At 42.1% G+C, this 13,925-nt stretch overlaps 1 protein-coding gene across 5 annotated transcripts in view; it reads left to right on the top strand.

Moving 5' to 3' along the window:
- The window catches only part of LOC113133878 (receptor-type tyrosine-protein phosphatase F), a 156,794-nt gene that overhangs the window by 122,212 nt on the left and 20,657 nt on the right, over positions 1-13,925 (top strand). For 3 of the 5 annotated variants that reach the window (XM_026312881.2, XM_026312882.1, XM_026312880.1), the window contains 4 exons: positions 5,365-5,519; positions 9,063-9,175; positions 12,021-12,053; positions 13,343-13,440. In XM_026312881.2, the coding sequence (XP_026168666.1) occupies positions 5,365-5,519; positions 9,063-9,175; positions 12,021-12,053; positions 13,343-13,440 (399 nt within the window). The remainder of the gene's footprint in view (positions 1-5,364; positions 5,520-9,062; positions 9,176-12,020; positions 12,054-13,342; positions 13,441-13,925) is intronic. The other 2 variants (XM_026312884.1, XM_026312883.1) reach the window with 1 other exon arrangement.

Raw genomic sequence — 13,925 nt, 5'->3', positions numbered from 1 at the left:
ACAAAGACTTTAGACAGAGACGTTGTTGCTGTGACAAGGATTAAAGGAAAGGTCCTTACTCGTAGCAACGCATCCTTGTACTCAAACCAATTATAGCCAAGTCTGTCTAAACCTGAAACAGAAAAAATAAGTTTACACAGCTAACAGCAGATTTTCTGTCAAAAAAAATCAGGAACGTGAACACAGAAATGGAAAAACTGTCACTAGTCCACAGAGCCTGTCCTCTCAATGAACTGTCACTCCAAATGCTCCAGCAAAAAAAAAAAAAAAAAACTACAGGCTACAACATCACATTGTGTCACATATTCACTTAAAACATGCAATCCTATATACAGAAGTGGATAGGAAAGTATTCCAATAACTGACCTGCTGCATAGAGTATAATGGCCACCGGATATACAATAACAAGATTATTGCAGTGCATGAAAACTCACTGATTTTTCTCACTGACTATGGGCAGACTGTCATTGATGGTTGCACAAATCCCCTAAACACACTTTTTTATAAAACCAGGTACCACAGCAGTGTTTGTTTTTGTCACCCCCATCACAGCACTTGCAAACACTTATTACCAAACACAAATGGGTACAGAAGGTACAGCATACAGCAAGACTGAGCATTTGGCAGAAGCAGCCTCGAGCAGGATCTTCACCATACCCAGGAGAATAACACAACAAGTACTGGAGTAAATGACTTGTGTCTTTACTACACTTCCTCCCCACCACCCAGACTCCCCTAGTGTAGATCAAACAAGACTGCCAGGGTTTAATAAGCCCTTGTAGATATCTGTGGCCACAAGCAGCCAGCAGTGGTTGTAGGAAAGAAGGGAAGGAAGGAAAGCAAAGGGGGATGAGAGCGAGAAAGAACAAGAGAGTATGCCTTCATGTCTCCCCAGCACCCAAGGCAGATAAACAAGCCGGGGGAAGTGTGAAATGGGATGATAGATGCTGGGTGTGTATAAACAGTATCATTTAATGCGAGAAGAGAGTGAAGGAGGGAGGTAGCGTGAAATATTGTGTGATGTGAGACAGAGAGGGAGGGGTGGTGTTGGAAAGTGGAAAAGAGGAAGGCAAAATTTTAGTCTTGTGTCCTGTCCAGACTGTGAAGCTCAGATGAGAGAAAGTGAACTGGTTGAAGAGCAGGTGTTTGTGCTAATGTGTGCTTTTCTTTTGATAAGGGAGAGGTGAGCTTGTGGTGCAGACAGGAACCAAAACTGAGTGTGTTGAAATGTGTTTACTACAGTTTTCTGTTTGCACCACTATCTAAGCATTTATATTCTACTCACTCTCAACAGGAATTGGCTTTGTAGTACTAATTCTGTTGGTGCTTTGGGCTCAAAACACCCTTAACATGGAAGACTGGCTTCTTTTGAAATTTAAAAGGCTTTGACTAACAATATCAAGAGAGAATTATGAAAACAAGATGTTTTTTTTTCTCTAGCAGAGTATAAGAATATTGAAACCCAACTTTTCACAAAGTGGTAGAAATAGATCATAAATGGGATTCTTTGTTCAACTGTGATATGTCACTTCCGTTCCTAGAGGCATCTTCCTTTAGCAATGTCTCTAGATATCTGGGTGCTTAGTATTCAGGCAGCTAAAGAGAGAAAAGTGAAGTTTCTGGGAATAAGGGCATGTGAGTAAAAGTTGAGTGGAGAAATAAGAATATAAAGGGAGAGCTAGTATGAAGAAGGGTCATCATACAGGGTGGGCTAGACCCTGCAGCCAATTTCTGTTCCTCCCAGATAAAGGAAAAGCCGCACATACTGCTGTCATTCCTCCTTCCTTTTTGTACCTAAGTTTTTGGGGGGTTTTTTTATCTTTATATATCTTTCTGTTGCCTTCATTCTCCCTCCCTCTGTCTTTCCTGTGTCATGCAACAATGTGAAGTGTGAGCTCCACAGCCTCCCTGAGGAGGCAGAGAGAGCGGCAGAGACATAATGGGTGTCTTTGCATGTTTGTTTGTTTGTCTGGCACACACCCCTGCGGCTTATTTAGGCCACTTTTGGAGAGACATTGAGCTAGAGGGGTCAACGGCAAGTTGAAACAAATGTGGCTGTTCTGCTCATAGTGGATTCTGCACTCAGGGGATGGCGGAGCAGCGGCTGACTGGGGAAGTTGTTGTAGCCCACGGGCCAGATAGCAGACTCGATATACTGCTACTACCACAACACCTTACCTCAGTCTCTCTTTCTCCCTCTGTCTCTGTGTCTCTTCGCTGTTTGCCATCTCCCACTCCCCCACCCACCCACTGTTCTCTTACTCTGTCTCAGACAAACACACAATCTCAGCAGCTACGACCTAGACAAACACACACGCTTGTGGAGGCTCAAAGGAGCTTGAGAGAAGGCTCAGGAAACCTAGTGTTCTACGTATGCTCACACACACATCACAGTTTACAGTCTAAACACACAATCATACACTCTCTCTTTTTCTCACTGATAGATGCACGCACAGACTGACAAAAGCAAATATATTAATTCCCTCATAACACTTGTTCATACAGCATCTGTAGTACAGTAATAGTGTTCTTCTGTAGTGCTAACAAGCCCATAGTCATATACATTTTTCTCTCTGCTTCTTACTGGGAAAAGGATGGCTTAATAGATTTTATAAAATCTGAAAATCTAATATCTGGTTCACTCTCCAAATCCTATCTGTCTAAATCTAGTTTTGTTTAGAGACCAGCGATTCAGCTGAGATCTGTAATAGCTCTGTCGACTGAGAAGACAATTCAGTTTTGAGTCATACTGACTTACCATTCATACCTTGTCAGCACAACCTGAAAATGAGATTTCATCGGCATACTATATAACATTGTAACTGAATATGTATCTAACAAATTGAAAAAGCAAGTAGTACACTTAACTTTGACGTGCATTATTTTTCACAAGCCAAATACTGAAGACCTGAAAAGACACTCGGCTTGAAATATTGACTTACAAAGGTAAACATAAAAGTTTTAACTGCAAGAGTCAGACTAAAGAAACTGATATAGTGTGGTCACCTGTTTCTATTGGTCATATTGAACTGAAAAACATACACTCATCCACCACTGATTAGAGTTACAGAGTCCCTTTTCCTTTTTCTATCAATTTTGAGCTGTGTATACAAACCACCTTTACTGCACAAAAGCTAAAAAAAATTTCTCTTTGACCTTAATGCAAATGTCGGATGCAAATTACATTAATTACCTAAAGGTGAGACATTTTAATCAACCAAACAACTGTCAGAGATGATTAAAAACATGTCTGCTACCTCAATCTTAGCCTTGAGCTAAGATTTGGGGTTGTGGAAGATTTTATATTTGTGAGATCTGAGCTTAGGGAATCCAGATATTTTATCAACGTGGAGCTGTCTCTAAATATTAACCCACCCATGTGCACACTCTCTTTATACACACTGCACACACTGATTCAGAGTGGTAAGAGATACAATACATATATATTTGCTTTTGTGTCTCTCAATGTCTCTGACTCACTCTCAGGCTCACACATTCCTTCACTGCCCCATCTCTCCATTGTGATACCACTCTGTGAGGGCAGAGGCATTAGGAGCTGCGTGACTGAGCTTTTATCAGATATTAGAGCCGTTCAAATGGATGATCCCAGTACTTTGCCGTGACCAACAGACAAAAAGCTCTCTCTTTTTGTTAGGCCCTCTCCTCTCCTCTCGTTCTTCCACCCTTATCCATCTCTGAAAGCACAGCTGCAGTCATTTATTACGCCAGGAAAGAAAAGTTTTTTTTGTTTTTTTTTTCCCTCAGGATTCCCTGCAGGGCCCTATCCTCCAACCTTTTTTTGGGCCCTCCCCAAGGAAAAGGATGCCTCTTGGTGTCATCACATCAGCAGCATCCCACCGCGATGTCGTTTCTCTTTGTTCCTAGATAATAGGTTCCTCCCGAAGGCACACAGAATGAGAGAAAACTGGTCTCATGTGCCTGGTGTGTGTGAAAGAGAAAGACAAATGAAAAATATTGCTCCTGTAAACTGCTGTTATAATATGAAAATATGAATTTTTTTACTTGACTTATCTTGTGTCTACAAGCTGTAACGCTCACACACCCATACTGTAAATTTTTTTCAGCGGTTGCCCAAAAGTATGTGAGATAACAGAACTATATGACAAAGTGCAGGACTCTTTGAGCTCATCTCAGCTTATCTTTCCAATTAATATCTGCCTGTGTGCCAAAGAGTAGGCTGCTGTGTGGCTAATGATCCGGATTACTGCTGCCTGCTACCCTGCCACTCCTGCTGCATGCTGGGAGCCCAATTCCCTTCAAGGTCTACGATCTGTCACCCATGCCCCTCCACACACCATCCTCCAATCCCTGACCTGCATCTCCCATCGTCTTTCAATAGGAGACACACAGCGCTCTAATGACAGATGCCTTGCACCTCCCTCTTTCTCTTTCTCATCTGTCACCTTGCTCTCCTGCAGTCTCTTCTCTTTCACACACGTTTTTAAAAACCACTCTTCAGACACACACTTACATACACCTTCCTTCCTACTTTCTTCCCCTCAGTCATTTGCAGACGAAGCAGCGGTGAGATGTCTCATTTACAACCAAGGTGGAAACGCACCCTCACCGTCACCTCCTCCTCCTCCTCCTCCTCTTCCGTCACGGTGTGAACACTAATGAAGAAGAGATGAGTCCTCTCCTGTGCCCCCATTTATCTCAGCGGCCAAGGGGCACGCACACTCATCCCTGTCGCTACCTCTCCCAGTCTCTTGTCTCACACTTGCTCTGGCATCAGTTGTTTCTCTTTTCTATAATGTGATGCAGTGCTCTAATAGAAACATAATAACTTCATTAGCAAGAATGGTTATTGTTTTTTGGAAAGTGTCTTGAATTTGGTCAATAGCTTTATGGATTGCTCTGCTGCATACTTGAATCATGGATGAATTGCTTTGAAATAACTTGAGTTAACTCTATATTTTGGCTTTTAATTGTTAATTTCATTGTTATATTAAATGACCTTTATTTCCCTTTTGGAAATTTATTTCTTTTGGCAGCAAATTTATATTTGTTGCAATCTCAGCATAATTAGGCACTTCTTACCTTGGGTCTGTGTGTTTTGATGTAGTAATAAGAGCGTACAGTTCTTCACCTAAGCAGCATAACAACCTTTGCAATTAAAAACGTTATGTTGAACGTTGAACTTACCTTAACAGTACAGTAAAATACTTGTTTTCTCAAACTTGCATTTCTTCCCTGTTAAGTATTATTTTATTTGACTTTTTAGGAAGTCTAAAAATCCTTACGTAAAGCAACCATACATAAGATACATACTTTAGATAAGAAGGAAAACCCTGTGAAGTGACTCTCACGCACTTGCACTGTTTCTTCTCTTTTGCTTTACAGATGACGTTTTCAGCCAGCCCCTACTCAGACCCAATCCTGGTCCCTACAAATCTGCCTCTGGGGATGGAGCAACCTGAAATGTTGTGGGTCATGGGCCCAGTGTTGGCCGTGGTTCTCATCATTATCATAGTCATCGCAATCCTGCTCTTTAAGAAGTAAGCTGCTGTGTGTCATTCTTCAGTTATTCTGTGTTTGTTTGAGGCTGAACTGCAGAGACACTGCAGTGATTGTAGGTTTCTTTTGGTTGCATCAGGAATGGTAATGAGACATGCTCCCCTCTGCCACTCGCACCAGGCTGTTCACACACCAAACTGTAACATCTAATTTTCTTACCATAATATACAGTGTAACAGAAAAGTAACCGAAGGCAGATTGATTTGTCTTTCAGAAAATCCTCATTTCTCCCCAAAGAATTTTGGCCCAGTTGACCGTTTTTAACAGTAATATGTGAACTGTCAGTTGAAATGGCAGCTGACATTGCCTCCCTAATGAAAAGCACAGCTTGGCTGTCAAGAACTCTTAGTTAGGAGTGAGAAATGTGTTTGGCCAACACCATTGGTCATTTCAAATAAGAAACAGAAGGCTGCGACAGAGGGCTTAACTATAGGCTCAGTCAATGTCTTTTAAAAGCACTTCAGATACTCCCAGATATCCCCAGAGCAGCCCCCTGTAGATTCACACAGGCCAACAGGATGCTGGTATAAATAAAGAATAATCTTATCAGTCAAAATCTATTTTGATAATTAATCACTGTAAGTTCATTCATTAAGCAAAAATTTGAAACTGCTGGTTCCTACATCTAATATGTAAAGAGATCATGCTTTAATAATTTAGTTTTGGACTGTTTATCACAAAAAGGGAAAATAAGCATGCTGGCTTTTACTCTTAGAATCTGTGATGGTCATTATTCTGATCTGATCTGATGGATTTTGAATGAAAATGATCATTGCTTCCAGTTGTTGACAGTGGAGATAATGATAATAATAAAAGAGATAATAATAGTGATAATGATAATGTGATATGGGCACAATAAATATTGTTTTACTTTAAAATCTACTACTTTCTTGGAACATGATTAAGTCCCATCTTCCCTATATTTTGGTTAAATTTGAATTTGCTATTTTATATCATACATTTTCTCCAAACTAACATTCACAGCCTTGCAGACTGCTCTGTGGCTGCCGTTTCCAGCTGACTTGGAAAGGGACTGGTTAATAATAGCCCTTGAGACAGCTCACTGCTGAGTAGCACATCCTCTGTCTGGAAGCCCTTTCTCCATGTAGACACAGATTGACAGCAGGGACTATGGGGAGGTCGTATGTGCCCTTTTCACTATGGACTGGCAGTAAAAGTGCAAAAGAATAATCACACTGTAGCTTGAGTTGTTATTGCTGCCTGAATCTTTGCCAAAACTAACACCAGCAGTGAACAGTGATGAGGTTATTCTCAAAAAGTTTCCACTAAGGGTTACAATAACTTTATTATGTGGTTTGGATTTCTGAAAGAACTAGATTTAGCTTTATGAAAATATTACATAATGTTAGTCAAAACAACAGCGAGTAAAGAAGTTATAGGTCCATAGGGGCAACAATTACCTATTAATCCTCCACTTCTTTTTGCCCTCTGTGAATGCAGCAAACAGGAAAGGTGGGTACTGTCACTGTTATACAAGTCACAAGTTCATCTCATACCACCCCTCCCTCTCATTTGTGCTGTGAAATTACTGGTATTAATCAGCTTTTTAGGGGTGCTGAGTCAGCTTCCTCTCAGGTCCAGCCTACCCTAATAAAACTGAAATAGAAAAAAGGAAGCATCTTTTATGTAATGTGACTAATCAGACTTATTCAGATTTACAAGACACGAGAAGCAGCAGATTCTGCAGCCCTTGATAAGTGGGGTCAAAGGAACCTCCAGGTCAAGTCTGTGTACCATTGCATGTTCCACATCTAGTGCCAGTGTTCCTCCTCAGATCATCCTGTCTGCCATGGTTTGTCTCTGTGCTGTGTTTCATTATCTAGCCAGTGTCAGCGCACCCCTTCAGGAGTGGCCCCATCTGAATATGCCAAGGCATCACCTGCTGCTGAATGGGCCATTGTGAATTAAATGCCAGATGGGGAAACTGCTCAAAAAGAAATGTTCCATCTTTTAAGCTGACATTTTCCACTAAGACCTATTCCTCTACTTTTAGCCTTTTTTTTTTTCCCCGTCCCTGCTTCCTCATGGCAGTAGTCTTAACAAAGGGCTTTGTTCTACTCTCATTAAACATACTTGGTACTGCACACACACTTATACAAATTTTGTGTATGTATAAGGGTGTGTAGTTTCATTCTCACACATCTTAACCCTCACTTTGAATAACCTCTTTGAGATTGTTGCCATGTTTACTTTAGTTCGGCAAGTGTCATGTATATTGGAATCTGATAGTGTCAGAGGGAGAGATGAGAGGTGAGAGATCACAGATGCCCAACTTTTGCACCCCCAACCCCCAGCCCAGCCCAGCCTAGCACCAGCAGTGATCTCTGGGAAAACCGGATATGGTCTGGTTCAGCTCACAGCTGGAGAGGCAGATACTTGCCATAGATTAGTCGTCACGCTGCTAGCATTAGCTTAAGCCCAAGATAACAGGTGGTGGTGAGGCCCAAACCCCAGCAGCTGAGACGGAATGGGTTACACTGTGTGTGCACGACCAGCTTTATGTATTCTCACCACGCCGGGCCTCCAACAGAAGGCCCCGCTCCTGCCTAAAACCCACGCTCGCCACTTGCAAATGGAGTGCAATGAGATGTGAAATTTCCACAGGGCACCCCGACGCTTCCTTCCACCCATTTCCATTTGCAGTCAGAAAGCTTGTGAGTCTGCAGCTGTATCTGTGTGAATGTGTGTGTGTAGTTGTGACAGTGAGAGAGGACAGAAATCGTACATCTGTGTGCCGGCTTGCGTATTATGTCAACAGATGCTGGCTGTCTGAACATTAGAATACAGCCAGGCTGCGTTTTCTGTTCCTCTCTCCGCCTGATGGACAAACCTACAGTTGACTGAGCTAAGCCAGTCCTAGCTGTGCAGTTCTCTTCTGTGCTATGCTAGACTCAGCTTAGGCTGGGCCTGGCAACGCAGGTGCTGCAGAACTGGTCTAATTACCCAGTGTTGTGCCACCCAGCTGATGAGCTAATTACAGCATCCGCCTGTTTTCCTCTCAATCTGGAAAGCCAGTAAACACAATGTGTTGTTAGCACACACACAGAGCAACAAAAATCACACATTTAAACACGCAAACACACACAGACTCATGTACACATACCCACACAGCAGCTGTCACCTATCCAGCAGCAAACAACCCAACCTAGCCCACTTCAGGAAAATGATGGTGTTTCTTCAAACACATTAAACTCCAGTTGGCAAACTAATGGGGGTAGTGCCCCGGTACCTACTGTCTGTTGATTTGCTGGTCCTCAGAACTAGTTTTTGAGGAGCCATTAAATATGCCATTAACCTCATCAAGCATGCAATGCAGAGAAGATGTGTGTGTTTCCTTCATGTCTTATTTTACAGCCAAACAGAAGAAACATTTATGCTTGTCTTAATCATCCTTTTATTATCACTTGCAGTTAGCTTGAGGAATTGATCACTCTTTCATTAAGCATTTAGGTGGCCTAAGTATGAAGTTGTTAACGCCTTACAATGTGTTTCTCCCACCTCAGGAAACGGGCATCACCCCTGCCCAAAGATGAGCACTCCGGTGGGGTGAAAGACTCTCTGCTGGCTAACTCCTCTGACCCTGTGGAGATGAGAAGACTCAACTATCAGACCCCAGGTAATGAACAACAGTGTAAACAACACATTCATGTGTTATGGAAGGGATGGTAGAGATGGCCAAGATTCTTGTTTGCAACTTGTGAGTGTTTGCAGCTTCAAGGTGTTTGTATGATTGCAAAGTTGTTGATGTTAGGATTAAAATACTGTGCATTGACAATATACCTCAATGACATGCAACGAAAGACCCTGGCTGATGTGCGACAGCAATATTTTCAGATTCAGAGTCAGATACACTGGAGCCTTTGGTTTCCTAGTCCTAATTACAACTTGAACATGAATTCTGTTGGAAACTCATATTAATAATACAACTCAGATATGTAATTTATGTGGGATCAACTCCATTTGCTGTTTAGTGGTAAACAGATGTGCTATAATTTGTGAACGTCTAAATTTAAGTTTGATCTGGGTAAAGATTGTAGTTTAATTCACAAATAAAACTAATAATATAAAGTATACTCCAGTTTTGTGACTGAAGACTTGAAAGTTTTTTTTTTCCAGAATGAAAATTCTCCCTGAAATTCATCTGTCAGTCATTCAAAACATTAGAAGAAATCTACTTGAAAATGATTCATACCTTCAAAAGTGTTTCTTAATATCTTTGATTTTGAAGTTTGTTTCTTTTCTACAAGTGGCTGGTATTGCGTTTTGGATTTTTCTATAACAACCTTTCAAGAATCTACTTCTGCAGCATCTTCCTCTTTCCTGTGATGGATCTCTTGTTTATTATTCCTTTGTAGTAGGTGTTGCTGTAATTGTGAAATTCGTGTGTCCTGCTGATTTATTCTGGGGCTATAAAGCTGACCAGTTATCTTAAAAGAAAAATTAGTCTATAAGAGAAAATAAACGGTACATTTTCACATTCCAAGCTCTGGTCAGTATCAGTGGAATTCAGATTCCATCCACACACAGCGGTGAAGTGGGGTGGGCTGGGGGAAGTTGTGTCAGGGTTCCCGCCTCAGCATCAGCCTTCTTCCTTTTTCCTCCTGATCTCCTCCCTCCTCCTCTGATCCTTGCCCCTCCTCCCTCCATGAGCTCCTTTCATTCCCCCCAGCTGGTAATGAGTCCTGCTGCCTCTGATGTCAAGGTGAGCCAGGCGGAGGGAACAGTAGAGCTGAGAGAAAATGTCAAACCCGGTGCACACTCATTTGTGTGTGCTTTTGTGTGTTTTCTCTGTTGTGTATGTGTGTGTCCCTTCTCATAGGTTATTAAAGATCCTATTCGTCACATACACACACACACACAGCCCCTTTGAACCCCTGCAGAGGAATTAAGCAGTGCTGCTGCTTGAAAAGAGCCCTGTTCTTCCATCCTCCCACTCCACGTCTTTCCTCTTTTGTCTTCCATTTCCCCCTGTAGGGTAGTCTTTCTCTCACCCCCCTTCAAACATCAACATTTATCTCCTTCTTTTTCTCCATTTCTACCTTACTGTTTTGCTTTAAGAATAGTCGTTATCAAAAATCACCAAGGTTATGAAAAAGTGTTCATCGCCCAGGCTGAACTGACTGAATATTGAAAAGCCTGTTCCTCTGTCTTCGTTCTCCTTCTCTCTTTGTTTCGCCCACAGCAGGTAAACCATCCTGCTCTGATTCTGACTGATGTTAAGTGGTCTGGCCAGTTGAAGCTCATGTCTACAGCATGTTGGTTTGTTAAACAGACCCTGGCTGTACCTTGAGGCACTCCAGCAGCAGCATGTGGTTCTATGAGTAAACTGCTTGGTTTATCCTTGGCAGAGATGGTCCAGATAGTATTTATAAATGCTTTACTCAGATTACTTGCTTTTATACTTTGTGGAACAGGTCAGTTCATTGTAAGTAAATACAGTAGAGTATTTTTAAAGAAAATCATCCTTCCGTGTAACCTGGCTTTTTATTTTGGTCATAATTTCTCTCAGTGACAGTAAGACTGTGCTCTCTGCGTCCAGGTTAACAAAACTTAGTTGGAAGCAGAAACATCAAATGTTAAAACTATTCCCCAAGCTGTCGGTTGTGAGCATTCGTTCAAGTTAATAGAAAATGTAATGTGGAGATGTATACGACACTGTTGTGGTATAACCACTCAAATCATGAGCGTCCTCATTCACTATGGAGTGAGGATTACAGATGGACAACAAGAGTAGGAATCTACTTGCTATTGTGGTTGTGCAGTTCTGACAGAGCCTGACCCTTTATAGTGAAGTCAACTGAGGAAACAGGTGGGAGAGTACCAAGGTTTGAACTCTGCCTGGATAGTGACATAGTCAGAGCCTCACCTTTCTGGATGATGTTGCAGAAAAAGTTTAACCAGATCCCATTTTTTGCCACACATGGCTGTGATGAACACAGTCCCCCATACATCTATGTTTTTCCACACCACGTGAAAGGCCTTAGTACACACAGAAGTAATCAGCAATAAGGTGTTTGTTGGTGTTATGTTGTTTGATTATAACCTGTTTGACCACACAGATTTCATTTCATGTTTTCATATCATTTATTACTTTGGTGATTATATGATCATCATAACCGATAACCAAATGTGATGGCCAAAACTATGAAAATAGCACCCAAGTTGTGATGAAATAAAAATCTCCTTTAAACATAAATCATGAAGTGTGCGGTACACAGTAGTGTATTTAATTTTTAAGTAGTCCACAGGAAGTATTTTAAAATCCAGCTATGTGTGCTTCTTTGTTTAATAGCCTAAAACTACACTACTTGAATTGTCCAGAGGGCAAACACCACCCACTGTACACTCGAAATAGCTTGAGAGGTTATTTGTAGATACTGTTTGGCGCTGGTCTGCTCCTGAGCCATCTCCATTGATTTAGTGTTCTTCTTCCTCCCTCCTTCACTCTCCTCTCTTCACAGGTCCCAGCTCTCATCGCTGCCCCAACACTCCAAGTTAGTCTGCTCTCTCACCTACTGTGTATTTCCCACACATGCAGTCTTTCGTCCTCTGTCACTTGCTCCTGATCCCATTTCCCCTGCTGCAGTTCTGACAGACATCACAAGCCCACAGCCTTGAAGCCTATTGCGCTCCAAGGATGCAGCAATGTCTGTGCACGACCCACAATACCTTTTTGGTGTGGAAGCAGAGGACTAGACTGGTTTCATGGATAGCTGAGCAGTGCACAGTTTACTCACTTGCCTTGTTATCTATGGCTTCACTCTTCATTTAACCAACAACATGGTGCTAAAAAACCTGGCTGAACATGCACAAACAGATACACACTGGTGTTAATGTGTTCATAGGTTCCCCTGTGTGATAGTATTAGTATAATTGGTCCAGTCTCATCTTCTGCAGTGGCCATAGTCACCAGCCATTAGCCATTAGCATTACAGCTAATGGTCGCTCATCTGAAAGCATGACCCATGATCTTACAGACGTACTCAGCCAAAGGCACTAATGCTATACATTTTTAACATGTTTCTAATCTCTGTGTAACTTCCAGGCTACATGTAAGGTTAATGATGTTCCATGTATAACTTTAGAGCATCTTCACACATATACAGTTAACTTTTAGCACATAACACAAGTTCCAAGCAATCCGGTTAGACACAGAGCCTTGCCAAGTTCAGAGGCACAGGGAGAATTTGTGTCGGTAGATTAGCAATAAATCATCCAATAACCCAGCAATGAGAAATCTATAGAGCGGCAGGGGGTTGTTTGAAATTAATCCAGCCCAAGCACTTCAGGCTGGGCTGAAAGATAGTGTATTGTAGGGAAAGAGATTTTCAAAGAAATAAGTTTTGGCTGGTGACCAGTCAATTTCTTTCCCCTCTGAGAAGTGATAATGTGATCTGTGGAGACTTGTGAGTTCTTGCTCACCTCTGCCCCCAGTTGTGGAGTCACTGAGATATCTGCCTCCTGCTTCCTTCCAGGAGCATGCTCACCCAGTCACTCATATGCATCGCTGTGCCAGCCCCACCTCTGTTCTACTCACTTAGCATGATGGTATCACCAAATGTCACCAGCCTGTTTCGACTTGTCCGATCTGTCTCTCCTTCTTTTCATGCATTGTTGAACAAAGTGCACTCTCCCCATCGTTACACAGCCACCTCATGGTCCCACTGGCAGCCTCACTCACCCTGTGGTCCAACGAGTGTTTGTGTAAGTCGATATGCATGTCTGATGCAGGAAGGTCCCAGTCTCACTCTTTTCTTTGTCTTTTCCCTTCTTCCTCTCACAGGAATGAGAGAGCACCCGCCCATACCTGTCATTGACCTCGCTGAACACATAGAGCGACTGAAGGCCAATGATGGCCTCCGCTTTTCCCAGGAGTATGAGGTAAGAGTCCTGCACAAATGCTGCGTCAGTGTCTTCCTCTTTCAAGCCTGTAACTGTGTTTCTTTATCATGTCTTGGAGGAAGTTTTTGTGTTTATGCCTCTTTGATCCCTTATGCATGTATTCTAATGGATTATTGAGGATTTCTTTCACAGACATTCTTCAGTCATTTTTACAACTCTATTACCATTCCCACCAGGAAACCAACACTTATATTAAATGCTGTGAGATGCTTTTTCACAAAACTAGCAGGTGGTGTGTTGCTTAAGAAATCTGTGTGCGTCTTGATGTTTCCCAGAAGAATGTTATTTTGCCGGCAGTCTCTCCAGTACAGCTCCGTGAGGGATTATCTCATGTCAGTGTTCTTCCTCAAAAAATGGGACTAAATTTGCATTTAAAGTGGCACATAGTTGGTTTGGGGACTAAGCAAGGCCAGATGAATAGGAGAGTCATCCTTGAAGACAGAAAAACAAAAGCTGTCTTTTTT

Source organism: Mastacembelus armatus, chromosome 17, assembly GCF_900324485.2.
Source record: "Mastacembelus armatus chromosome 17, fMasArm1.2, whole genome shotgun sequence".
NCBI classification, from domain to species: domain Eukaryota; kingdom Metazoa; phylum Chordata; class Actinopteri; order Synbranchiformes; family Mastacembelidae; genus Mastacembelus; species Mastacembelus armatus.
Note: the sequence above shows the minus strand (reverse complement) of the source record. Positions and strands in the feature narration are given on the sequence as shown.